Genomic DNA, 25,326 nt, shown 5'->3' with positions numbered 1-25,326 from the left:
CTGGTTTGCTAAGTGATTAGGGTCACAGTTTCTATTCCCAGTTAAGGGCACACACCTAGGTTGCAGGTTTGAACCACGGCCCAGGTCTGAGCTCGTGCGGGAGGCAACCAATCGATGTATGTCTCTCACATCAATTTTTTTCTCTCTCACTCTTTCTCTCTCTCAAAAATGGAACAAAATATCATTGGGTGAGGATTAACAACAACTAAAAAGTGTACAATTCAGTGATTTTTAGTATATTCACAAGTTTGTGCAACCATCATCACTGTCTAATTCCAGAACATTTTCATCATCCCAAAAAGAAGCTCTGGACCATCGATGTGTGTCTCTCACATCAATTTTTTTCTCTCTCACTCTTTCTCTTTCTCAAAAATGGAACAAAATATCATTGGGTGAGGATTAACAACAACAACTAAAAAGTGTACAATTCAGTGATTTTTAGTATATTAACAAGTTTGTGCAACCATCATCACTGTCTAATTCCAGAACATTTTCACCATCCCAAAAAGAAGCTCTGGACCATTCACAGTCACTCCCTACCCCCCCCCCCCCCCCAGACGCTGGCAACCACTAATCTACTTCCTGTCTCTATGTATTTGTTCATTCTGGACATTTCATATGAATAGAATCATATAATAAGTGGCCTTTGTGTCTGGCATCTTTCACTTAAAGTTCTCAGAGTTTATCCATGTTGAAGCATGTGTCAGTACTTCATTCCTATTTATTGCTGAACTAGTGGCCCGGTGCACGAGATTCGTGCATGGGGGGGGGGGGTTCCCTCAGCCCAGCCTGCACCCTCTCAAATCGGGGACCCCTTGGGGGATGTTCGACTGCCGGTTTAGGCCTGATCCCTGTGGGCCTGATCTTGCAATCTGGGACCGCTGACTCCTAACCATTCACCTGCCTGCCTGCCTGATCGCCCCTAACAGCCTCTGCCTGCCTGCCTGATCGCCCCTAACAGCCTCTGCCTGCCTGCCTGATCACCCCTAACTGCCCTTCCCTGCAGGCCTGATCTTGCCCCCAACTGCCTTAAAACCCCTCCTCAGCCCCCACCTTAGATTCTGCCTTCGCAGTTCATCCAAATTAGGTTCTGATTGGTCGGTTTCTATGCCAGTCAGCGTCTCCGGGCCTATCTCCGGGCCTGATCAGAGAGGTGGGGGCTGATCAGCAGCCCCCGCGGAGGCCCGGAGAGAAAGAGAGAGGCAAGGGCTGATCAACAGCTGCCACGGAGGCTACAGATCAGACCCTGTTTCTCTTTCCAGGCCTCTCTCTGGGCCTGATCCGCAGCCCCCTCAGCAGTCAACAGCAGTCACGGCAACCCTGCACTGACTGCAGGTCTGACTTCCAGTGTTCGGTCAAGCCTTTGGTCGTTACGATCACTGCCTTTTTATATACATAGATAATATTCCATTGTATGGGTAGACCACATCTGTGTATCCCGATGGATTGTTTCCACTTTTTGGCTATCCTATATAATAAAGAGCTAATTTGCAAATGGTTGTCACACCCTCACACTGGTCACGCTGTAATGGCTCAGATACTCAACACTGAGGAGAGAGGAATGGGGACCAGCCAGGCTGCAGCAGGGAGAGGGACAAGCTCCCCGCCCTGCGGTCCCGGGCACCAGCGGCTGTGCCTGTGCCTGCAGCCCGGGAGAGGGACAAGCTGCATGCCCCGTGGTCCCGGGTGCCAGTGGCTAGGACTGCAGCTGGGAGAGGGACAAGCCACCCGCCCCATAGTCCCGGGTGCTAGTGGCTGGGACTGCAGCCCAGGAGGGGGACAAGCCGCCTGCTCCATGGTCCCGGGTGCCAGTGGCTGGGGCTGTGACCTTGGAGAGGGACAAGCTGCCCGCCCCGCAGTCTTGGGCACCAGTGCCTGTGCCTGCGGCCTGGGAGAAGGACAAGCTGCCCACCCCGTGGTCCTGGGAGCCTGCGGCTGCAGCCCAGGCAAAGCCGCCCAACCACAGTCCCCTGCGGCTGCAGCCGGCCTGGGTCCTGGATGCCTGCGACCGGCCAGAGGAGGGAATCCTGGGTCCCAGGTGTGGGGCGAGGCAGAGGCGGTTAGGGGCAATCAGGCAGGCAGGCAGAGGGGTTAGGGGCAATCAGGCAGGCAGGCAGGCAGGCGAGTGGTTAGAAGCCAGCTGTCCTGGAGAGGCAGTGGGACATCACCCAAGGGGTCCCAGATTGGAGAGAGTGCAGGCCGGGTTGAGGGACTCCCCCAACCCCCTCACACAAATTTCGTGCACCGGGCCTCTAGTCTATAATAATAAAAGTGTAATATGCTAATTAGACCAGACATTCTTCTGGATGACCTTCCGGATGAAGCCGGGGCTATGAGGGAAGCCCAGGTCCCGGGTGCCAGAGGGAAGCTGGTGCCAGTAGCCAGGGGAAGGAAGGCCTATTCTTGCATGAATTTCGTGCATTGGGCCTCTAGTTATAAATAATATTGCCATGACCATTCATGTACAAGGTTTTTGTGTGGATATATGTTTTCAGTTCTCTTGATTATATACCGTATTTTCCGGCATATAAGACGACTGGGCGTATAGAAGATTTTCCTGGGTTAAAAAGTCGTCTTATACGCCAGAAAATACGGTATATACCTAGTAGTGAAATTGCCAGGTCATATGGTAATTCTGTTTAAGTTTATTTTTTTTTCTCTGTTTAAATTTTTGAGGAACTGCCATGGGTTGGGGATTTCTGATATCTTTTTTCCTGATTATAAATAACATGTTCATGGCAGAAAATTTATAATATATATATAAATATATTCAGAAGAAAATAAAATTCACTCTATATGACCCATTAATAAGTACTTTTAATATATTGGCTTATTTCCTTCTTGCTCTGTACATCATTTTAAAATTGTTTTGAGCTTAAAATATATATAGTTTTGTGTCAGAGTTCTTTCACATTACCATTTATTGTAAACATTTTTTGTGTTAATAAATATTATTAAAATGTGATCCTTTCTGACCACATTCTATCATCATTGGATTCATTGTAACTTATTTAGCCAACCTATTGTTCTTAGACATATAGAGAATTTCCACATTTTTATGCTTATCATAAGTGGTGTAATATTCTTGTACGTAAATGTCTGTCTACATCTCTGATAAGTTTTGAGATAAATTCTTAGAAGTGAAATTCTGGGTAAAAGAATGTGAATATTTTAAAAATTGACCCTTTTGTTTTGAAAGAACTTTAGATTTGTAGAGATAGTACAGAGAGTTCCCGTATACCTAGCTAGTATCTCACCTAACCAGAGTGTAGCTGTCAAAAATACTAAGTTAACATTTGTATGCAACTACTGATGAAACTCCAGGCTTTATTTGACTTTCACCAGTTTCCTTACTAATGTCCCTTTTCCATTCCAGGATCCATTCCAAGACACCATGTTGTATTTAGGTTGTGAATACTTTTAAGGTTCTTTGATGTATGTGTGTGTATAAAAGTTAAATTATTTTATATGCCCACCAATACTATAGGGGAAAAAAGACTTTGCCAACCTAATAGGCATAATAGCAATGACAATAACAAGTTTAGTGGGCATTTCTTAATTGCTAGTGGGTTTACCATTGTTTCATCTATTTGTTGGCCAGTTGTCGTTTTTAAAAAATTTCTCCCAATCAGCTATAGGGGTTCTGTCAGTGTCCAGGCCTTTAGCTTCCATTCAAACTGACATACAGTCAGTGTCAGGGAGCACCCAGGGAGCTGGACTGAGGCCTGTGGGCTGTGGAACCTGGTGACAGTGAGGGATGCTCTCCACAAGAGTGGGCTCAGCTAGCTGGCTCAGTGCAGAGTGGGCAGTGACGTGTTGTAAAGGGCACTGTCTAGGAGTCAGGAGACAGGGTTTCATCCTAGTTCTCTTACTGTCTGTGTGAACTTCAGCAAGTTAGTCCATTTTCTGAGTTCTAGTTTTTCATCTGGTTAACAGGCGGAGTCTCAAAGACCGAATGGACGATTTGTGAAGGTACTTGTAAAGCACCATACATCATAGGGAACAGTGTTGCAAAGGGAACCGAGAAGTGCCTTATGTGGACATATGAATATCAACCCACCATCCCAAGAGGGCAAGAAATGCTTCTGAGACCAACTCAGTCCCAACCCTGAGCTCCCATCTTGCCTGATGGGGAGGAAATTCCATTGTGGTGATTATAGGCTCCCTCTTGGTAAGCGTCACCCAGAATCCAAGAGGCTTATGGGGCTGCCCAGAAAAGGAGCATTTCTGTGGGCTGTCTACTCTCATGGTCCCAGGTGCCCTGCAGGGTCTGCCCTCAGGCTATGCTTAAGGTCTTTGTGCCACCTCCAAGGCTTGTCCTTTCCTGGAGGTGCAGAACCCGGGTCTCCATCCTTTTCCTGCTCCCCAGTTCCCCTGGTCCCTCTCCCTATCATTTCTTCCTTCCCACGGTACCTTCAAGACACTCCCCTAAGAGTCCGCTAGGAGCCCAGGCTCAGGAAACATTAAGGAGAGAAGGGCCTGGGGTGGCTTCTGTCTGGTCCTGATACTCAAAGAGGACAGATCCAAGGCCCTGGCTTGGGAAGCGAAAGGAAAACGCAACCATCTAAACACAAATAATATCTGAGAAAATAATCTGGCCACACCAAGGAGAAATAGGAAGATATGCCTCTTGTCCAGGTACTGTCACAAACCTGCATTGCGGCCTCAGGCACGTCACCCACTGTCTCTCAGCCTGTTTCCTCAGCTGTGCCATGAGGGGGTGGGTGCTGTAACCTCTACAGTAGCTGTGGGCACTCACAGCCCTCCAATTAATTGGCCACTTCCTGAGAAGGCTAAGGCTTCTTTTATTTTGGAGTTCCTGTCCTTTTCCAGTCATGTGACCTGACCAGGAAGACAGATTTTTACTGAGGCTATTGTTGGTTTAATCTGTGAGAGTGTTTTTGTAGCTCTGTGTAACATCATGGTAAAGATGAGCTAGCTATGGGCTTGGCTAAGTGCTCTCCATGCGTTATCTTATTTAATCCGCATAACTGCTTGTTGGGTTGGCCCCATTGTTTTCATTTTATGAAAGAGGAAACAGGCCAGATAGCTTTCCAGCAGCCACAAGGTAGGTGAGGGACAGAGCTGGCCTGACTCTGAGGCTGAGCTGCGTAGCCCTCTGGATTGTGTCCCCTCAGGGGGTCAGAGGGACTCAGAGGACAAATATTCTAGGACAAGTGTGTGACCATCTTCAAAACTCTTCCTGTAGAGACTCCCAGGTTCCTTGAATCCTGAAGAGATGGAGAAGGGAGTATTGGGAGGAACATGAGAACCCCTTGGGATTGAGGTTCTCTGGGGGCAAGAGCAAGCATTTCTCAGAGTTCTGAAGTTGCTGCCAGGGCCTAAGACCCGGGACCCTACCTGCGTGCCTGCCCTGCAGAGGGCTGTCCTCTCTCCAAAAGCAGTACAGGCACGTGGCTAGTCATGTTCATGCTAAGGTGGTCCTGGAGTGCCTCAGCCTGCCTGCTTGGTGGGAAGTGGTGTCTGGGTTTGCATCCAATCTCTGGCAGACAGATGCCACTGTTGCCATGCATCACTCAAGGACAGGGACTTGTATCTGGGGCTCACCACCTAGAGACAGATCCAAGACAGCCTGGGATGGTGCAGCTCAGAGTGACACCAACAAGCCTCCCCTCCGTGATTCTGTCACATCGGTCCCCTGCTGCCCCATCGTTACTCCTGCTTCTAATTTCCACCCGTTTCCCCTTCACTCCAGGGGCTAAAAATTGACTTGGAGAAAGAGAAAATTCCAAGACTTGTGACCTCTCAAGATACATTTTATACAACTTTCCTGATGAAATTATTGGGAAATGGCAGCTTGTTTCACCAAATCTAAGCCAGGTTTGGAGTTATACTGACAAAAATCCTGTTAGGCCATTTCTTCCCATTTGTACTCATTAAGCCCTCTCTCGGCAGTACCGGGGCAGGCCCTCTGCGGACAGTGGGAATCTCAGACAGAAGTTCTGAAGGCCACCCTTCATTTCACACATGGGCAGGACAGTCCAGCGATGCTAAGGGGTTCATCCAAGGTCACGGTGACTTGCGGGCTCCTGTGGGTTTGGAACTTGAGGTTTCTGCCTTTCAGCCCTATGCTCTTTCGATAGCATCTTACACAACTTACGGTGTGGTCGGAGGAGCAGGAATGACACCTCTGAAACGATTACGGAACCCGTGGAGGGAGCAGAGTTTCCCTTGTGATTTCCTGCCCACAGTGAGCTTGCTGCCAGTGTCTCTATGTTGTTTTCTTTTATAGGCTTGCCTGGGGTTGTAATTTTCTTTGGAGACATTGGAAAATCCCATAATGAAAAAAATGATTAGGTGAAATTGAATTCTTACATTGTTGTCCAGTTCGTGCTACGTCAGTGTGTGTGTGTGTGTGTGTGTGTGTGTGTGTGTGTGTGTGTGTCTCACGCTGGACCTGCAGGGAGAAGGGGTCTGCCATGGTGTCCCCTGGTGGGGTGAGGTGGGGTCTCTTAGTGAAACAAAAGAGGCTGGTAAAGGGTTTTCTAACCCAGAAGCTTACATGTTTTGAAAGCTCCTGACTCAGTGTCCATGTCATTCATTCACTCAAATAATTCTGGAGAGCGTTCAACAATAGTGATTGGAATCACCTCTGGGCAAAGGCCCCGTGTCAGGTTCCAGGAAGGGTTTCATATGCAGGAACGTGTCTTGGTTATAGTCTCTCCTGAATAGGAGAGTCTCCAGGGGGTCCCATGGCCTGTCTGAGAGCTTCCACTCAACCACAGGGCTCAGAGGTTGACTCATGACTGGTTCCAGACCCCCCCGGGATTGGGTCGCGGGGGGGGGGGGGCGGTGAAGGCCGCCCATCCAAGATCAGATCGGAGTGAGTGAGACGCTGTGCGGCTGGGCCTGGCCTCCAAGGAAAACGGCCTCCGCAGCCCCTCTGTGAAGCCAGAGGCTGAGAGCAGGGCTGGGGGATCGTGGGTTTCCACCCTCCCTGCCTTATACCCAGCTTCTTGTCAGAGAAGATGAAAACAACAGGATCCACCATCCAGAAATAAAACCAGATTTGGATCTCATGAGAGATCAGAATAGGGAAGCCCAGAGACCTTGGCCAAGCAGGGCACAGGCCGCCGGGGTCGCCCCGCCTGGGTCGGGCCACAGGCCACCCAGTGGCAGCGGGGGCCTGGGTGGGCAGAGCTGCAGTCGGGCCACATTTCTCACTCCTGCGTCTGAGCTGTGAGTCGGACAGATTTCATCTTGCCTGCTTTGACCCTAATGAAGCAACAGCGGAGTGTGGGGAGAGAACAGGGAGCAGCAAGCAAGCTGGTTCTTCTTTTGGCCCATTTAGCAACTTCCTGTAGCTTTTGAGTAAGGACAGGTATTTGCCCTTGTGCCCTGAGGTGTGCAGTCTCCAGCATATGCCTGTGGCCCAAGGCCGTCTAGAAATGGACCCAGGCTCAGCCCCAAAGCAAGTGCTGTAACCATAGGGAAAGGAAGGGGACATCAAATAGGCAGTCTCGCTGTTCCTTCATGTTCCTCTGACTCGGCATTCGGTAAATAATCTTTGGCACCACTCGGTGCCTGCACAGTGAGGGGCGTTCTGGCTCGTGTCTCCTTCACTCCACTCCTTTCCCCTTATCACTCAGCAGGGCCTACATTTTACCGATGAAAACGTGGAATCACAGGGAGAAAACCATGGACTTGGCCTCTATCTCTAATCTGATAGCAAAGTCTCTTGGCAAATTCAAATGTATCTGCTACAATCTTTTCCTCAAGTGATTTCGGGTGTTTTCAAATTTACCAATTCGTTAAAGGATGAGTGAGCTGCCAGGCGTGCCTGAGGACCAGCTCTGTCCCCAGGAGCTCTGGGGGCTCAGACACAGGGGTGCAGGGCTGCTAGCTGACAGGGGATGTGGCAGGGATGTCACCAGCCCATGACCCCATATCCTGGGAACAGCCTGGCCTCATGGCTCCGTGCCCTCCTGACCACCTAACCTTGTCAATCCCCAGAACTGTTCTACCAGAGTCCTCGCTTTCTGATCCCGGCCTTCTCCTTTCCAGAGCTTTCTTCCACAACTCCCACCACCCCTGCCCTCCACCTGGAGTTTCCCCGCACCCTCCCCTCCAGCCTGTCCTCACCTCCCTCTCCCGAAGGCCCAGACCTTTTCCCTCACATCAGACATGTCTGCCCCAAACCTGCCAACCCCTCTCTCCTCTGTCCTGCCACTGCCCCTGACTAGGCTTGGTCATCTCAGCTCTGGGTCCCATCAACCTCCTGCCACCCCCGTCTCCCCAGTGGGAGGATTGGAGCTGCTACACACTCTAGGCCTCCGCTCACAGCCAGACCTCAGCCAGCCAGCCTCAGCCTCTCTGCTTCCCTAGGATTCTTCCAAGCCTCCTCTGTTGTCATCTACCCGTGTATGTCATCTCTACACTACACTTCGGGCAACAACCCAAATCCCGCTTCTCTGGGAAATCAGAGGTAACCAGATGGGGAGCACCCTGCTGTGGAGGGAGTGCTGCTCAGTCCTCCCTGCCAGAGGGAACCGGAGGGGGGGGGGGGGCATGTGCCCGTCAGCTGCAGCCACCAGTGAGCAGGGCAGGGGTGTGAGGGCGTGGCCACTGCTGCCCCAGGTCAGAGGCTCTGCCTGTCCTCCTGCCTGCTCTGCACCTGAAGGCCTTCTCTGCCTCTTCCCGCTCCCCACTCCCAGGTATCGCCGCCCCACTAGGACTCTTGTACTTCTAACTCCATTTGGCACCTGCTTCCCAAGTCCGCCTTCCTGGCTGGTCAGTCTGAATCCTTGCCTGCCTCATTCCAGCCTTGCGTCCTGGCTCATCTCCATAAAGGCAGTTCTTCCACCGCCCAGAGGCTAATATTTCAGGGGGGCTGGGGGTCCATTCCCTTGCTGGTCTCCCTAGGGACCCCACAGCCCTGGTAGCCATCATCCCAGTTCCCAACCTCCTCCTTCCCTTCGCTGCCCTGCACTTTTCCTCGCCAGCCACGCTTCCTTCACCCAATGTCCCCAGGGCCACCAGTGAACCCCAAGTTGCTAAAATCCTCGGGTACTTCTCGATCTTTGCCACACTTGGTCTGTGCAAAGCACCCTCTCCTCCCTGAACCACTCTCCTCTCCTGTCCTCTGGGTCCCTGTGCTACTCTCTGCTCCTTCCTCTTCCGCCACTTCTGTCTCCTCATCCTGCTGGCCCCTTCTATGCTGTTGCTTCCCAGGCTTGTGTGGGACCCTCATCTCCTCTCCTTGAGGGAGAGCATTCCCAGATGCTGACTTGCTGATGCCTTCCAAATTCCATCTTTCCATCAGGAATTGTTCCTGAAGTCCAGATTCCAGTAGACAGCTGCTGAGGGGCCCTTTCCATTGGCTGTTCTTCCACCAGCATGTCCGGGGATGAACTCATGGTAACCCGCAAAGCCACGCCTGGGGATTTCCACTCCAGAGAATGCCACCCTTCTCCAAGTCACCCAGGCCAGGAACTGGGGCAGCCCCCTTAGTGCTCCCTTCCAGGGGTCACCAGGCACTGCTGATTCTCCACCTCCCCCCCTCTTGAACTGTGTGCTCCTTTCCCAGGCATTGCCGCTAAAGGTGGCCTTTAGCGTTTCTTACTTGCACTGTCCCGTTTCACCTCTCAGCCAGCGTTTTGGTTCTCATCAGGTGCCTCTCCATTATAGCTCTCACACTGAGCTTTCTGAAAGGCCTGTGGCTCTGGCGCAGGAAGACTTCTGTTGCTCCCATTGCCTTTACCACTGCCAGCATCACCATTTCAGCTTTTTCCATGTGCCAGTTAAAACCCCGTGGATCTGGTCTTGCCTTCCTCTGGACCAGGAGTCCTCAAACTTTTTAAACAGGGGGCCAGTTTACTGTCCCTCAGACCGTTGGAGGGCCAGACTATAGTTTAAAAAAAACTATGAACAAATTCCTATGCACACTGCACATATCTTATTTTGAAGTAAAAAAACAAAACGGCAAAAACACCCGCATGTGGCCCGCGGGCCGTAGTTTGAGGACGCCTGCTCTGGACCCTTGAGGACAAACAGACAGAATCACCTGCAGCTCCCAGCACGGCAGGCACTCTCATGCCTCAGGGCCTTTGCATCTGCTTCCCTCTGCCTGGAGCACTCTCCCCGTCCCTCCCCTGGCTAACTCCTACTCATCTATCAAAGATCAGATCAAGGGCCACAAGCCCCAGGAGCCTGAGTAAGGGTGCCCCCTTCTGCTCTTCTCCAGCACCCATAGAGCTCTACCAGGGGGCTGGTTGCCCTAGCTCTGTTTCCCCTGTTAGAGCTTTCTGAGAGCCAAGTGCCTTTCTGCGTCCCAGCATCTAGCACAGACCCTGGCACATAGTTGGGACTAAAATATTAGTAAGGAAGTAATGCATGAGTGATCAAATGAATGGATTCTGCTTGCGCTTGGGGTGCTCACTAGGGTGCTAATATTTGAGGTGAGTCCAAAAGAAGGACTGAGAATTGTGAAGCAGGAATTTGAATGGAGAAGGGCATTCCAGGACAGGGACTGGCATGGAGGGCTGGAAGTTTGGGAGAGTGGGATGTGTTAAGGAAACTGTAGCTAGTTCTGCCATTGGGGCAGAGATTGAGTGAGCCACAGATGACTCTGGAGAAAGGGGACAGGGGGTAATGACTGTTGGGCTCCAGGGAGACTGGCTTTTTCCAGTATACAGCAGGGTAGGACGTGAGTGCTTTAGATGCCACGAGGAAGGCTGTGGGGGGCCCGGGGAGGAGGTGAAGGGGTGTGATCCTGAGCAGGCCAGGGGTCAGAGAGCAGGGGCAGAGTTGCGAGGGGTTCAGATGGAGGTGACCTATGCCAGAGGAGGTGTGAAGGTGGCAGGATGCTGACGCCATGTGTCTGGCTTGGGTTGCTGAGTGGATGGTGAAGTCCTTCGTTCACCAAGATGGCAGCCTTGGAGAGGAGCAGGTTTGAGAGCAAGAAAATGAGTTCAGTTTTGCTTATAAGACCTGAAAAGAACATTGGAAGAGGTCATCAGGTTTGGAGAGCTTTTCGAAGGCCCCATTCAAAGCACAGCTGGTGGTAAGGGGACGGATCCAGGTGTGTGATCACACCAGCTCCTGGGAGCTGATTGTGACATTTTTGGGAACTTGGCAAGGCAGTAGTTAAACCTAGCTATTATTTAAAAATTAAATTATATAAAATTACAATTAGATCAATTATATTGGAAACAAAGATAAGTCCTCAAAACTTCCTAAGAATTTTACAATATTTTATTACTTATGCTTGTAAGTTTATTTACATCTGTTATGTCTGTAGAAATACTATATAATGTGTTACTATGCTGTCCTTCCCAACTCTGCATTCAGTAACATCATAGTAATAGCTTGAAATTGGTCAGGTAGAAATATTTACACGATAGAAATTTGCAAACCCCACACATCAGGGCTTGATTTATTGTTTGTTGACTGTCTAGACTTAAGAAAGTTATAGAGAAAATGTTAATAATGCACATTAAACTTAAATGTATATTGTGCCTGTAGCCACTACATGGTAAATTGCACAGAAAAATTGAGCCAAAGCATAGTCCAAAAACTATGCTTTCATTCAGTGAAGATGTGCTCACATCACTGACAAACAAGTGAAGTTCCAACATGTATCTTCGTTGTGTCACTTTTTTCTTAGTAGTTGCCAAAAATAAAACTATCAACCAGCATTTACATAGGAACTACACTCATTTGTCAAGTATAGGTTGGGTATGGATTCCGCAGGTTGCTAATAATCAATGAAAGCATTTGTAAGACTCAATTTGCTCTATGCAATTTACAGTAAAGAGTATTGTACATTTTATTATTATTTGTAAATTGTAAATTGCTAAACATCCTTTATGTCAATAAAATTTATTGCACACTCATTTATGTACTATTTTCTCTGCCATGTAGGATGCCAGCCAAACATCTTCTGAGAGTGAGGGGCAGAGAAGAAGCAAGAGCTAAGGTGGGTGAGGCACAAAGAGGAGGGGCCTGTGAGGACAAGGCGACTCCGAGACAGGCGACGACAGCAGCATCATAACCGTGACATCTAGAAGGTGGGTGCCAACCCGGTTCTGGCCCTGGGCCAAGCCCTGCGGTACGGATTTGCTTTATTAATCTGCTGGGACCATCCTGGGAGGAAACCGAGGCTTGGAGAGATTAAGTCCTTTATCCACTGCCACCGCCAGTTAGTGGCTGAGTCAGGATTCGAACTCAGGCAGCTGGCCCTCCTGACAAGGCAGGAGCCTGCACAGCAGCCCCTTCTCCTCAGTAAAGCCCCTTAGACGGTGGACACTGGAATTGCTTCAGGACAGAGACAGGGAGGGCCGGTGTGGCACATGTCGAGGACTCGGGGGCATCAAAAGGACTGGCAAAGCCGCCTCATGCCTCTGGCCCCTACCTGGTGTCCACCTCCCAGCTCGTTCCTGCTGCCACTCCACAGGGCCCACTGCAGCTGGTAATACGAGCCAGGGCTTGCATTTAAAACGTATCTTTATTCTTTTATTTTCTAGTATTTCATTTTTATTATGTTTTTTAAAAGTAAAATACATGACAGATTGGAAATTTACAAAATTGGCGCCTTTCCTTAGAACATTTAAGATGTGCGTTCTAATCCCCCCTCTGTCACGCTGCTCCCGCTGGAAGCCCTTACCGATCCCCACGGACTACAGCAGAGGCGTCAGGTGGGTGGACAGTTTGTGGGCTGGGAGCTTAATTCAGTGTCATCACCAGCATTTAATAAACAGGAGCGAAACAGAAAATGTCAGAGTACATTGCATGTAATAAATACATTTTGTTTCAGCTATATGTAAAAATAAGTACATATAAAATATTAAATACATAATAGATAATGTATTAATGTTAAATATATGATAAAGAATTATGATATAACAGACTAATAATGTATACTATATGAATATATTATTGAGAGCACATATTTATAGATAGGTATATGTATCCAATATAATGCATATGTATACTGGAGTATGATGAGAAATAGCTTCCTTTTTTAAATATATTTTATTGATTTTTTACAGAGAGGAAGGGAGAGGGATAGAGAGCTAGAAACATCGATGAGAGACAATCATCGACCAGCTGCCTCCTGCACACCCCCTACTGGGGATGTGCCCCCAACCAAGGTACATGCCCTTGACCGGAATCTAATCTGGGACCCTTCAGTCCGCAGGCCAATGCTCTATCCACTGAGCCAAACTGGTTAGGGTGAGAAATATCTTTCTTACTATAATCACAGTAAAGAAAAACTTAATTGCCACTGGTCTACCAGAGAAAGCAACACTGTCGAGCCTGACCTTCAAAGCCACACAGGAGAGAGCGATTGCTGAGGAAGAGCAGGCAGCTTTTCCCCAAAAAAGGGTGCAGTGAGCTGAGCTCGGAGGACGGCCAGGTTATGGATGAGCAGAGGAAACGACATAAAGACCACAACTTGCACGCCTGGATTGTGCTGGTGCTCCCGCTCAGAATGGGTCTGGACCTGGTGCCCGGGAGCTTGCTTGCAGTTCCTGTGATGGCAGCTTAGAGGAGGGAGACCCTTCGTCTGCTGGAGAAACCAAGGGAGACTTCCCAGAGGTGGTACCACCTTAGCTGACTTCTGAGGGAGGAGTTGGGGTTTGCCAGGAGAACAGGGGTGTGGGGAAGGCTAGCCTGGCCAAGTGAGTGGCTTGTGAAAAGGCAAAAAAAAGCCTGTCATGTTTGGGGAAGTATGGGCCACTTAGCGTCAGTGGACCATGAGCTAGGGAGGAGGCCTCAAGTGCCATCTTGAGAGTCAGGATTTGCTTTTGGGCTGAGGAGCCACGGAGGAATGTTGAGCAGAGTGGCATGAGGAGACTTACTTCCCAGGACTCTGGCCGCCCTGAGGAGTGGATTAACGCAGAGGGGACAGGAGGCAGGGAGGCCTGCAGGGTGACTGTTTTAATCGTTGGGCCTGAACAGGGCAGTGGGGATGCAGAGGGAGGGTGGGAGAGAGAGAGACTCAGGAGGACGTGGCCACCCATTACTCATCGGATGAGGCAGTGAGGGGAGGGAGGTCAGGGTGACTCCGGGGGTGCTGACTGGGGAACCGGTTAGATGGTGGTGCCTTTTGCCCAGATGAAGAACATAGGAGGCAGAGAGGGACTAGGGAGAAGATAATGCTTTCAACTGAAGCCACACTCGTAGGTGGACGTGGCAGTGGGCAGCTGGAACAGAGGAGCGGGGCTAGGCCAGGGAGACACATGAGGGAAAACCCATGAAAGACTGAGGGAAGTGGTCTTTTTATTATTTAATTTTTAAAAATTGTATTTTTCAGTCATAGTATACATTCATTATTATTTTGTGTTAGTTTTAAGTGTACAGCATAGTGGTTAGACAGTCACATACTTTACAGAGTGACTCCCTCGTCCTCCCAATATTTCCAGGACCCACCTGACACCATACATAGGTGTTACATTATTAACTATATTCCCTGTGCTGTACTTTATATACCCGTGACTATTTTGTATATTGATTTATGCTTCTTAATCCCTTCACAAGATCCAGAAACTTGGGTCACAGAAGCCAAGGGGGCAGAAAAGACCGAGGAGGAAACACAGCGATACAAATGCTTCAGAAAATCAAATTCCTGAAGGGGCTATGGGTGTGGCCTTGGGAGGACTCAGGTGCCCTGGGTAAGGGTGCGTGGAGGGTGCATGGCAGGAGCCGGGGCTTTGGCAGTGAGTGGCGATGTCACACTGAGACAGAGCGAGCGGGGCTCATGTAGACCATATGGTGCCTTTGTGCGAGTTAGAAGGGGACACGCCTTCCTCCGGGCAGATCAAACCCTCTTTCCAGCACTGGGGCTCGGGTAGAGGGGTGGAGGCTGGATTTCAGCCCCTACAGGCCCCACAGTGGAGCACCCATGCGTGCCGTGGCCCTGCAAATGTACACCAGCCCTTCTAGAAAACTGACTGGAAAAGGAGCGAAGTAGTCCTTGACCGAGGGGGATGCTGGACCATGCGAAGGGTTTCGTTTTTAAGCTGTGAGAGATTGGTGCATGCTGACTCTGGTGAGAGAGGGGAGCCCATGAAGAAAAAGAGGGTACGGGACAGGGAGACCTGCAATGGGAAGCTGGGTGGGAGCCCAGGCAGGAGGGGCGGTCTATGGTGCGCTGTGTACAGGGTCAGGGCTGGTGCTGCGGCCATGGCTGAGGGTTGGGTGCCCACCTGGAGCCTGGGGCCAGTGCGCAGGCCGGTGCTGCAGCTGAGTTCACTGAGAATCTCTGTAATGGGGCAAGGGAGCGGACGCCGAGCAGGGACACTGAGACATGGCTAAGGCGGCCTGTCCTGGTATGTGTATACGTATAGAGCAGTTCTGGGCCCTGGAGAGGGGACATGCAGCAGGCCAGGCAGGGTCTTGGCACAGAGTTTTGTTTACTTATTATTTTACTTTTTACTGTGGAAAAATTTCAAACACACCCAAAAGTTGTGGGAAATGCAAATGAACATCCCTCTTATACCCATCATTTAGCTTCAATGATTATTACTATTGTTAATGTTATTTAATGACACCCTCTTTAAGTACCTGTTTACTATTTTATTTATCTATTTTAACTACCTTTTTAAGAACTTAAAAACATTTTTTAACAGTCTTCATTTTTTAGATCAGTTTAGGTTCAGAGCAAAATTGAACGGATGCATTTTCCTCTGGTTAAAAACTTTTTTATTTGGAAATAACTTTAAGCTTACAGAAAATTGCAGGAACAATTTTTTTTATATTTTTAAATGCTGTTTTCTTATTACTAGTAAAGAATATATTCTCAAAATGTATATAGAAGAAAATTGAGATCATTTGTGATTCTACTATCCAAAAATCAGTACTATTATTGTTTTGGTGTATTTCCTCCCAGTTTATTTCCCTATACTTATACACATATATTTTTAAAAATATATTTTTATTTTACTTATTTGTTTATTATTAATTTTAAAAAATATATTTTCATTGATTTCAGAGAGGAAGGGAGAAGGAGAGAGAGATAAAAACATCAATGATGAGAGAGAATCATTGATCGACTGCCTCTTGCACACTCCCTACATGTGCCCTTGACCAGAATCGAACCTGGGACCCTTCAGTCCACAGGCCGACACTCTATCCAATGAGCCAAAGCAGCCAGGGCTTATACACATATTCTTAACTGAACTATTTTATCCAGAGACGAACCCCGCCCCTCAGCTCCCTCCTTTCAGTGTGCCCACACCAGTGGCTCAGTGCTATGGCCTTCACCCCCAAATCCCTCCACAGAGTCTGCTTCATGAGCAACAATGGAGCCACGTTTGTGGCTTGTGGTGCCCTCTCTCCCCAGGTTCAGTGCTAATGCAGGCCTCCCCTTTAACACTGGTTTCATGGTTTTTCTTAGATAACATTGGCTGACTTCTGGTGGGACGAGTTGCCCAATGCTCCTTGGGCCACCATCTTGCCCACGTCCCCTACTCATCTCTCTGTATCTGAGTCTATCTCCCCACCCACCTGAGCGCTCTGTGAGGGTGGGGCTTAGGGCTGACTCACCGCTCTACATGAGGCAGAGTTGGCCTTAAGAAATATGTATGGAATTGAATCAACCCACTTATTTGACATTGCCCATCCCCACTGTGCTGCAAACTCTGAGTGCCTTATACTAATTTACAGCCTCCAGCATGGTGGCTGGCACATAGTAGGTACTCAATAAATGTTTATTACTGTTGCTACCAAATAACCTGGAGATTTCCATACATGGTAGCTGTTTTTTCCTTCTGCCCATTCCTGCCTCTCCCCCCTTCTCCTGGATGGTAAAGAAGGAAGACCACTGAGACATGCCAGAGGGAGGGGCCCTGCTTTGTCCCCATCTTCTATAAGTTAGGAGCAAAGCTAAGCTGGCAATGGATTCAAAAGAAGCAGTTCTTCATGTCGAGGTCATTTTATATGTTTGCATTGCTCACAATACCAGTTATCATTAGCAGCAATTAAACTATTTCAGGATTAGTTCAAAGCTGCCTTTGAGGTATTTTAAGTTGGACAAACGTCTTCCATGTGTCTAGCTCTGAGCCAAGTTCCCTAGTGTCATTAGAAGCCCACTTGTATCTAGAGAATACCCAGTCTGTATACTTTGATTGCCTGAACATTTCATAGATTTCAGGAGTGTTTGTCGGAAGTGGGTTAATGTCTCCAGAGCTGTTTGGTCTGTCTTACAAGTCCCACTTCCAACCGTAAGTGGAGGAGGGGCTCTGCAGAGGGTCTTCCCTTAGAGACAGTTCCTCTGGCCACGCAGAACCCTGGGCATCCTTGGCCCCGGAGGGAGCCTGGCAGAAACCAGAGCAGGAAGGGATGAGGGCTTGGTCTAGGGTGGGGGCATCAGGAATTGGGAAGAAGGCGGAAACCCAATTTACAGGGCTGGGCTGTGAGGAGAGGAGTGGGGCGGCCTTCAGAATGCCTGAAGTAATCTTCAGATTTGATTGAAAGATAAAAACAGGGAAAGAACCGGTTTTGGCATATTGGTCTGCTAGGGAGTTAGTCAGCAACTTGCTCTGACCCACTCTCGGCCCTGGCCCTGACCCTGGGCCTGGAGGGCTGGCTGTGGCGGGAGGGCCCAGGATCACTATTGCCTAAACTCTCCAGGACCCTCCAGGGCCACGATCGGCACCAAGCATCTCGCTGCCTGCTGACAGAGGGGCGCCTTTGACGGGCTGAGCTGGGCCGCTTTGGGTGGGAGTTCTGAAATGGGTGGCAGCCCAAACGGGAGGAAGAGCCTCTGGAACAATGGAGAATCGGAAAGGCCCTGCCAGCGGCCGGCCTGTGGCAGCGAGGCTGTGGCCGGGCCAGGAAAGGGACCAGTTAAGACAGAGCTGTCTTGCCCAGGTGCGTTTGCCCGTGACCGACGTGACCGTGGGGTCGTTTCTGCTGGGGAACGGGGTTTGTGGTTGGGGAGTAAGGGACCTGCTGCTGCTTTGGGTTTCCCACACGCCTTGCCGTGGTCAGAGCCACCAGCCTTCACTGGGCTCTGATATGCATCCCTGGGACTTCTGTGCAGAAGTCACCCCTTTGCTCCTCCTTTCAGCTTGAGGACCCGAGGCCGTAACCGCTGACAGAATGCTGGGAGCCGCTGTGGCCCAGCTCCTAGGACAGCCACACACTCACACCAAGCCCGGGGCAGACAAGTGGGACCTCTCGCGTGGCGGCGAGTGCCCAGAGGTGGTAACAATGGAGGAATCCCGTCCTTGGCCCCACAACGTGGGCGGGCAGACGGCGGATGACCCACTTTCAAAGCGGCGTGGCTGTGATGGGGCTGCTTCAAGTGGTCGACCTGCACATACACGTTGGTCTTAAACTCTTCAAAACGGGGCGGTTAAACATCGGCATCCTGTTTTCATTGGCTTGTAAGCCATGGTGATGGGGACCTGCCTAGTCTTCTGAGCCAGCAAGTGTGCCCAGAGGCTAATAAACAGCAGGTGCCTCCAATAAATATGATTTTAATGCTCAATGTAAATGTGTGCAAATAAATATGTAAAATGAAATGTGGGAGCTGAATCTATATGCAGGTTACACAATTTCTCAGCTGTTTTGAACTGTGAACTGTAGTGACTGTGTGTATGGTGTGTGTTTTACATGTGCACAGTGTATAGTGGTGGGGAGTGTGTTTTTGTAGACAGTGTGTGTGTGTGTTGTGTGTGTATGTGCGTTTGTATTGTGTGTGTGTGTGTGTGTGTGTGTGTGTGTGAAGGGAAGTCCCCATTAGGTTGGTTGGAGACAACACCAGCCACATAATTTACAGGGTCTGGTGCAAAACAAAAGTGTGGGCCCCTTATTCAAAATTATTGGGCATTTCACCCCAGCATATTTTGCTTAATGGATAGAGCATCGGCCTGTGGACTGCAGGGTCCCGGGTTCGATTGTGGTCAAGGGCACATGCCTCGGTTGCAGGCTCAATCCCTGGCCTTGGTTCAGACACCTGCGGGAAGCAACCAATCGGTGTGTTTCTCTCACATCGATGTTTCTTTCTCTCTGTGTCTCTCCCTCCCTTCCACTCTCTCTAAAAACCAATGGGAAAATATCCTCTGGTGAGGATGAACAAAAAAATAAAATAAATAAAAATAAATTATTGGGAATTTCAAGGCAGCAACAGCAGAGCATCAGACCAAGCTTGGACCTTTCTGAGTGAGAGCCCCGTGTGACTCCACAGGTCAAATGGAGACAGTGCACCTCCTGTCTCCCTTCAGCCGTTCTTTGCTGTCTTAAAGAGTCCTTGAACCCCCTTCCCTCTCTCCCCATCCTCCTCATGAGCCTGGAGAGGAGCCGCAGCAGCGCCTGTGCCCTGTGGGGCTTGCTGCACCTTTCCCGACCCTCCCTCTGTTCCAGCCTGGGCCTCACCGGGGCACCCAAATCCATAAGGTCTCTCAGCTCTTTGCTAAAAAAGATGTCCTGAGAATGTCCAGGTCCCCTCCCAGCCCACCCTGCACCGCCGGGCCCTGCCTCCACCCTCAGGACTTGAAGGCTCGGGCTTCTGCCGGCACCAGTGCCCTCGGTGCCCTCAGAAATCGTCAGGCAGCAGAAACAGCACCGAGAAGGCGGCCCATGGTTTCCAGTTGCGTCCTCACTGCCCACCAAGTGCTTCAGTTCTCAGGGGCCCAATGGGCCCTGTCCTGGGTGGGGTGGGAGTAGGGGGAGAAGCGGCAAAGGGGCGCTGGGAAGCTGGGGCCTCATGGTGCAGGCAGAGTTCGCAGCCTTGAGATCTCAGTGAGGGAGTGTGGAGGTGGGGACTCCCTCAGTCCTTCCTGTTTACTGTCCTGATTTGCCTCCTCTCGGGTTAAGTGCCTGCTTCAGAACATACTCAGGAGATGCTAATGGGTAATAATGAGGCTGTTCCTGCCCCAATACCTATACTTGTCAATAATTAGCCACGATTTCTGAGGTTCTGGGAGGAGACACCTGGTTTGCCCCAGCTGGTTTTGCTCATCAGTGTAGCAATAGCATGACAATTTTGAGGTCCCTGAGTGGTTTTGGGGTGTTCCATGTGTGGGCATCTCCCAAGGGTTAAGGGAACTTGAGAACTTCCTTCACCCTGTTTCTGACCCTAGCCAGAGACTAGTCCCTAAACTCAGCCCATCCCAGCTCCCTGGTAACCACCAGCTCCATGTGCTTCTGTTTTAGGGATCCCAGATGGGACTGTGTGAACCCCCAGCCTGGGGACCTCCCTGCGGAAGGCCCCCTCCTCAAGCCAAGGGACCCAGAAGTGTAAAGTTTGTGAGTGACGTGGGGCAAGCTATGCTAGAGAGGGGATTTCAGTAAGTGGCCAGGCATGAGTGGAGATGGCTACAAACTTGTTAGGCACTGGCCATGGGGCTTTGCCTGCCAGGGAGAGTAGGGGGCGGTGGGGGAGGTGGGAGAGGAAAAACAAGTTCTTCCCCATGCAGGGGTGTGATAATAAATTGGATTTCCAGAGGGAGGAACATGTCTTAATTTAGAATTTACTAATTTCTGTAGTGTAAATACTTCTACAAAGCTACCAGTTGATTTAACAACTGGCTCATGAAATTCTTGATTCAACAATCAGCTCTTGCTTACTTACTGCTCATTAGATCTTTGTCCCCATCAGAGGCCATCAACAGCACAAGCCCCCAGGCCCTAGCTGCACACCTCCCTGAGCCCAGCATGCCCACTTCCCAGATTTTATTTACAGAAAGCCCTTCTCCATGCATTGGGCATCTTGGGGCCTGAAGCGAGCCATCCAGATGTTCAAGCTCCCTGTGCTTCAGACCCTAGAGGAGGGTGGGCTGGTCTGCCTCACAGGTTGTTATGAAGCTCAATGAGGCGATGGATAGGAAATGACTTTGCCAAAATGTACACCAAACCCAATCCATTGAAGTGCCAGGACCCAAGTTCCATGGCCGCCTCCTTCTAGTCCAGAGCACCTGGGGAGATCTGGCTTCAGTGTGGTTTGAAGAGCCACAGTTTGGGGCATGTAGCAGTTCTAATTCGCCAGCTGATTAGCCACCCTGCCTCTCACCTCCCTTGGTCACATGTCAGCCTCCTCACTCATCTCACTGCCAAGGGACCAGGTGTGTGTGGGTGACAAATACCAGGGAGCCAGGAAGCCACTAGGTCAGGTCCCTGGGCCACAGAACAACGCCCATTCCAGGGGCTGGGAGTCTGTCCACAGAAGTCCACCTGCGGAAGGGGCTTCCTGGTCTTGCGGGTGGCCGGGACATTTCTCTGGTGCAGGATTTTTTATTATGCAATCTTTCCAGAGACCCACCTGCCCTTGACTCCTTCCCAGTGACTTCATTTCCCCCTCCTCTGGGCTCCTGGAATGGCCCCACCTTAGCTTGGCAGCTGTGATGAGAGGTGTTGACCCAGCTGCCTATCTGCTGGCTCACTGTGTCAGGTGGAAGGGGTGAAGACAGTAGCAGGGTTGAGGGTCTTTCCTCACGGTCAGGAACCTGGAACTGTCTCCAGGCAGGATTGGGGCCAGGGTCCCCTGGGATTCAGCCAGCTCCTAGGTGATGAGTGGTACAGGAAGCCAGTGAGGAATAGGCCACGGGACAGGAAAACAGCCCAGAGCCACAGGTATGCCACTGGTTCTAGCTCCTCTCTTGTCTTAATCTCCCGTTTGGTGAGAGCACTCGGCCAGGCCTGGAGCCCAGCAGAGAGCACCTGCTGACCCCAGAATAAGTTTCTGTGGGGGCTGGAGACAGTCACACCTGCCTGACGTGTGTGAGCCTCACATCCCGGTTCATCGAAGGAGACAGGCTGGTGAATAACCCAGCACAGCACACGGCAACACACACTCTCCTGAATGGGAGTGGGCACCCGTGCAAGGGGCAGGGTAGAAGGCTCCATAGAGGAGGTGTCATTTAACAGGGTCATAAGAGTGGGTCCCCCCCAATAGCCCCAATCTCCCTGCACAGGCCCAAGTCAGGCTCCAGCTGTGGAGCCCACAGATCTACCTTCTGGGCATCCATGGGGTGACCCTGCACCCCCCACCTCCCAGCAGGAGATTACGCAGCCCAACCTCCTCCAGCCAAAGCTCCACCAACATGGCAGACTTCCCCCTTCTGGGAACAGATGGGAGTAAAATTCCCTGGCTGCTCTTTTTATGAATGATCCGGGGTGGGGGGGGGGGTAGGGGAAGGGGCTCTTTCGAGGTTCCTGGAAGGTGAGAGGGACCATCGGGAGGAGACAACACAGGTGTCACGCCCAGAGCTGGAGCTGGATCCCGGCTCTGGCTTCCGGCGTTCACTCCCAGAGTTCAAGGTCTGCACCAGCCCACTTCAGGGACGTAGTGAGGGCACAAGGGCTAAGGCCAGCCTGGAAGAGTTCTGACTCTGAATTAGATGTGATCAACGAGGGAAAATTACTGCAGCAATTGAGTTCATGGAAATGCTGTGTGTGTGTCCCATCATTTAAAAACTGTATCTGTGCATTCTTGATTCTGGGACCCTCTTCTATCTCCCTCTCTGGGGAATCTTATGGGATTCCACATTTGGTTCAGAAGGTATGAGAAAACACCTACCCCATGCTCACATATAGTAGGAGTGCAGTTAATGTAAGCTCCCTTCCTTTAACCACTCAAAGTAGTCACTTGGGGCTGAGGGCAAAGGGTTCCCTCAGTCTAAAGGTTGATGGGCCTCTGATCCCTGCCTCCCCCTTCCTTCTCCAGCTGATGACAAACACCGGGATGTCATAACGTCTTCTGCGTCCTCATGTGTTATTCTGGGACACAGTCTGGGGAGGGTACCTGAGTAGTCCCCCTCTGACTGAAGCTGGCAACGTGGGCTGGCCTGTGCCAGTCTCATGGATGGATGTAGAAGGGCGAGGCACTGATCCTGCTCGTTGGGCAGGATGCTGGCAGGAGGGCAGGACAAGCAGGGGCGGAGCTTCTAGAACAAAGGAGAAGGGGAGCCCTGGGGGCCAGGCTAGGCATCAAAAAGGCTCTGCAGAGTGAGCATGCCACAGTAGCCACCTCTGCACGCAGCAGTTCGTCAGACAACCCTCACCTGGTCCCTTCTGCCTGCCCCAGGCCGGGCACCTCAGCAACACTGTTTAAAGAGGCCTTGTTCTCCAGCGTGATTGCGCCGACACTGCTCTGTGGCTTTCTCTGCTTGGCGTGGGTTGCTGCTGCCGTTCCAGACGAGAGCAGAGGGATGGCCGAGAGCGGAGCCAGGAGCCAGGGAGGCCGCCGGGAGCATGCCTTCATCCCGGAGCCTTTCAATGGAGCCAATATAGCCCCCCACCTCTGGCTGCACCGCTTTGAGGTCATCAACGACCTCAACAATTGGGACCATGCCACCCAGCTACTGTTCCTGAAAGAGTCCCTCAGGGGAGATGCCCTGAAGGTCTACGATGGACTCAGTCCCAAGGACCAGGGGGACTACATGGCTGTGAAAGACGCCCTGCTGACGACCTTTGGGGGGCCCGGAGCCACCCGCAGCCACCTGCCCAAGGAGATCGTCTTTGCCAACAGCATGGGTAAGGGCTACTACCTCAAGGGGAAAATCGGCAAAGTGCCCGTGAGGTTCCTGGTGGACTCCGGAGCCCAGGTGTCTGTGGTCCACCCGAACTTGTGGGAGGAGGTCACGGATGGGGACCTGGACACCCTTCGGCCCTTTGAGAATGTGGTAAAAGTGGCCAATGGGGCAGAAATGAAGATCCTGGGCATCTGGGATACGGTGGTGTCGCTGGGCAAACTGAAGCTCAAGGCAGAGTTCCTGGTGGCCAACGCTAGTGCTGAAGAAGCCATCATCGGCACCGATGTGCTCCAGGACCACAACGCCGTCCTGGACTTCGAGCATCGCACCTGCACCCTGAAAGGGAAGAAGTTCCGCCTCCTGCCTGTCGGAGGGTCCCTGGAAGATGAGTTTGACCTGGAGCTCATAGAGGAGGAACCCTCAGAGGAGGGGCAGCAGCCCTCCTATTGAAAAGCCCCCATTTCCTTACCCCCCAAATACTGGTGGAAGACCCACCACAGTGGAGGGGAAGGGCAGGTCCTCAGGGGATCCCTGGGCGTGGCCAACCCTCTAAAACCAACTCCTTCCCTCCTCTACTCATCCCCTCCTCCCTCTGCAGGGACCTGAATCTGCCCTGGTCGGGGAGGCTTCATTGGGAGCCGCACGGGTGAGGGGGAGCAGGCTGGCCTTCTTAGAGGGAGAGAGGGTCCTCACGGTTGCCAAGCTGCTATTGGTGGCAAAGACTCAAAGGCTGGAAGAGGGTTCCATGAAGGCTAGAAATGACTGTCTTTGAGAGAGGACTAGAGGACCTCTTAGACCCCTGAGACACGGCTGCTTCTCCTCAGGGCTGTGCGGCCTCAGTCCGCGGGGCTGGCTGCAGGGTCCTCTCAGCTCCTCGGGGACTCCTCCCTGTCGGGCCTTCCCACCTGCGTGATGTATATTTCCTTCTGTCATTAACTTTGAAACCCATGGAGCCTTGTGCCAATAACTCATTACTTCCAAACCCAATAAAGATTGACTCATGGCAAAACCACATCATGTGTTGATTGGGGATGAATGGGATGGATGTGAGAGGGTGAGGAAAACAGGGTGTAAATGTCAAAGAGAAGGAAGATTCCAGTATTACTGAGTGCCTACCCTGGATATAGGAGAATACATAGACGGTGACTATGTATCTTGGATTTTATGACAGCCTCAATTTCAAATATTTTGACTTATTTTCTCCATAATTCCTACCATCATTTCTAATGGAGTCATAAATCCTCTAATCATTTCAAACTACAATATTATAGCATCAGAATTGCCTCTTATACCCTAAAGTTATTTGTGAGGTGTCTTGATTGGGGAATGGAAAATTACAGTGTTTGTTAACAGATGGGAAAGGATCTGCCTGGCAAGTAGGTTCCTACAGCCGCCTGGGAGCCAGGATTGGGGGCAGAACACAAGGCCAGGGACAAGTGTTGGCCTGCATGGGCCACCCAAGGGAGTTCTGGGAGGAGGGGATGTGGTGACACCAGGGTGGCCCGGGTGGTGGGAGGACAGCTTCTTCCTGGAAGGACTTGGAATGAGTCTGAAACTGGAGAGGCGGGATGGAGTGGGGGGAGGGGCTCCCAGATCTGGGAATGGGGTGTCCATCTCTTTGAGGGTCTACCTCATAATCTGCTTCCAAATGCCTGCCCCCCTCTCTGGAATGAGCAGGGCCAGGAATCTGAAAATCCCAACCCAAAGGGGGACTGCGGTACAAAGCTTTGAGAGCTTTCATTGGGAGGGGGAAGGGCCTCTTCCCCTCCCTCCTGAGGGTTCGATGAGCCTGTCCTGAGGTTTCCACTGGGACACCCCGAGACAAGCAGCCTGCCCGGACGGTGAGTATGACTTGCCCCTGGACCTCTGGGCTGAAGCTAGTCTG

The 25,326-nt window shown here is 50.9% G+C and overlaps 1 protein-coding gene across 3 annotated transcripts in view; it reads left to right on the top strand.

The window, feature by feature from the left end:
* The window catches only part of ASPRV1 (aspartic peptidase retroviral like 1), a 112,198-nt gene extending 87,338 nt beyond the window's left edge, over window positions 1-24,860 (top strand). For 2 of the 3 annotated variants that reach the window (XM_079791728.1, XM_079791729.1), the window contains 3 exons: window positions 11,884-12,029; window positions 20,125-20,217; window positions 22,634-24,860. In XM_079791728.1, coding sequence (XP_079647854.1) covers window positions 23,118-23,891 — 774 coding nt within the window. In that variant the 5' untranslated portion in view covers window positions 11,884-12,029; window positions 20,125-20,217; window positions 22,634-23,117 and the 3' untranslated portion in view covers window positions 23,892-24,860. The remainder of the gene's footprint in view (window positions 1-11,883; window positions 12,030-20,124; window positions 20,218-22,633) is intronic. The other variant, XM_079791727.1, reaches the window with a different exon arrangement.
* The last annotated feature ends 466 nt before the right edge of the window (window positions 24,861-25,326 follow it).

The sequence above is a fragment of the Cnephaeus nilssonii genome (genome assembly GCF_951640355.1).
Source record: "Cnephaeus nilssonii genome assembly, chromosome: 15".
Classification (NCBI taxonomy): Eukaryota; Metazoa; Chordata; class Mammalia; order Chiroptera; family Vespertilionidae; genus Cnephaeus; species Cnephaeus nilssonii.
This window is presented reverse-complemented; position numbering and strand designations above follow the sequence as displayed.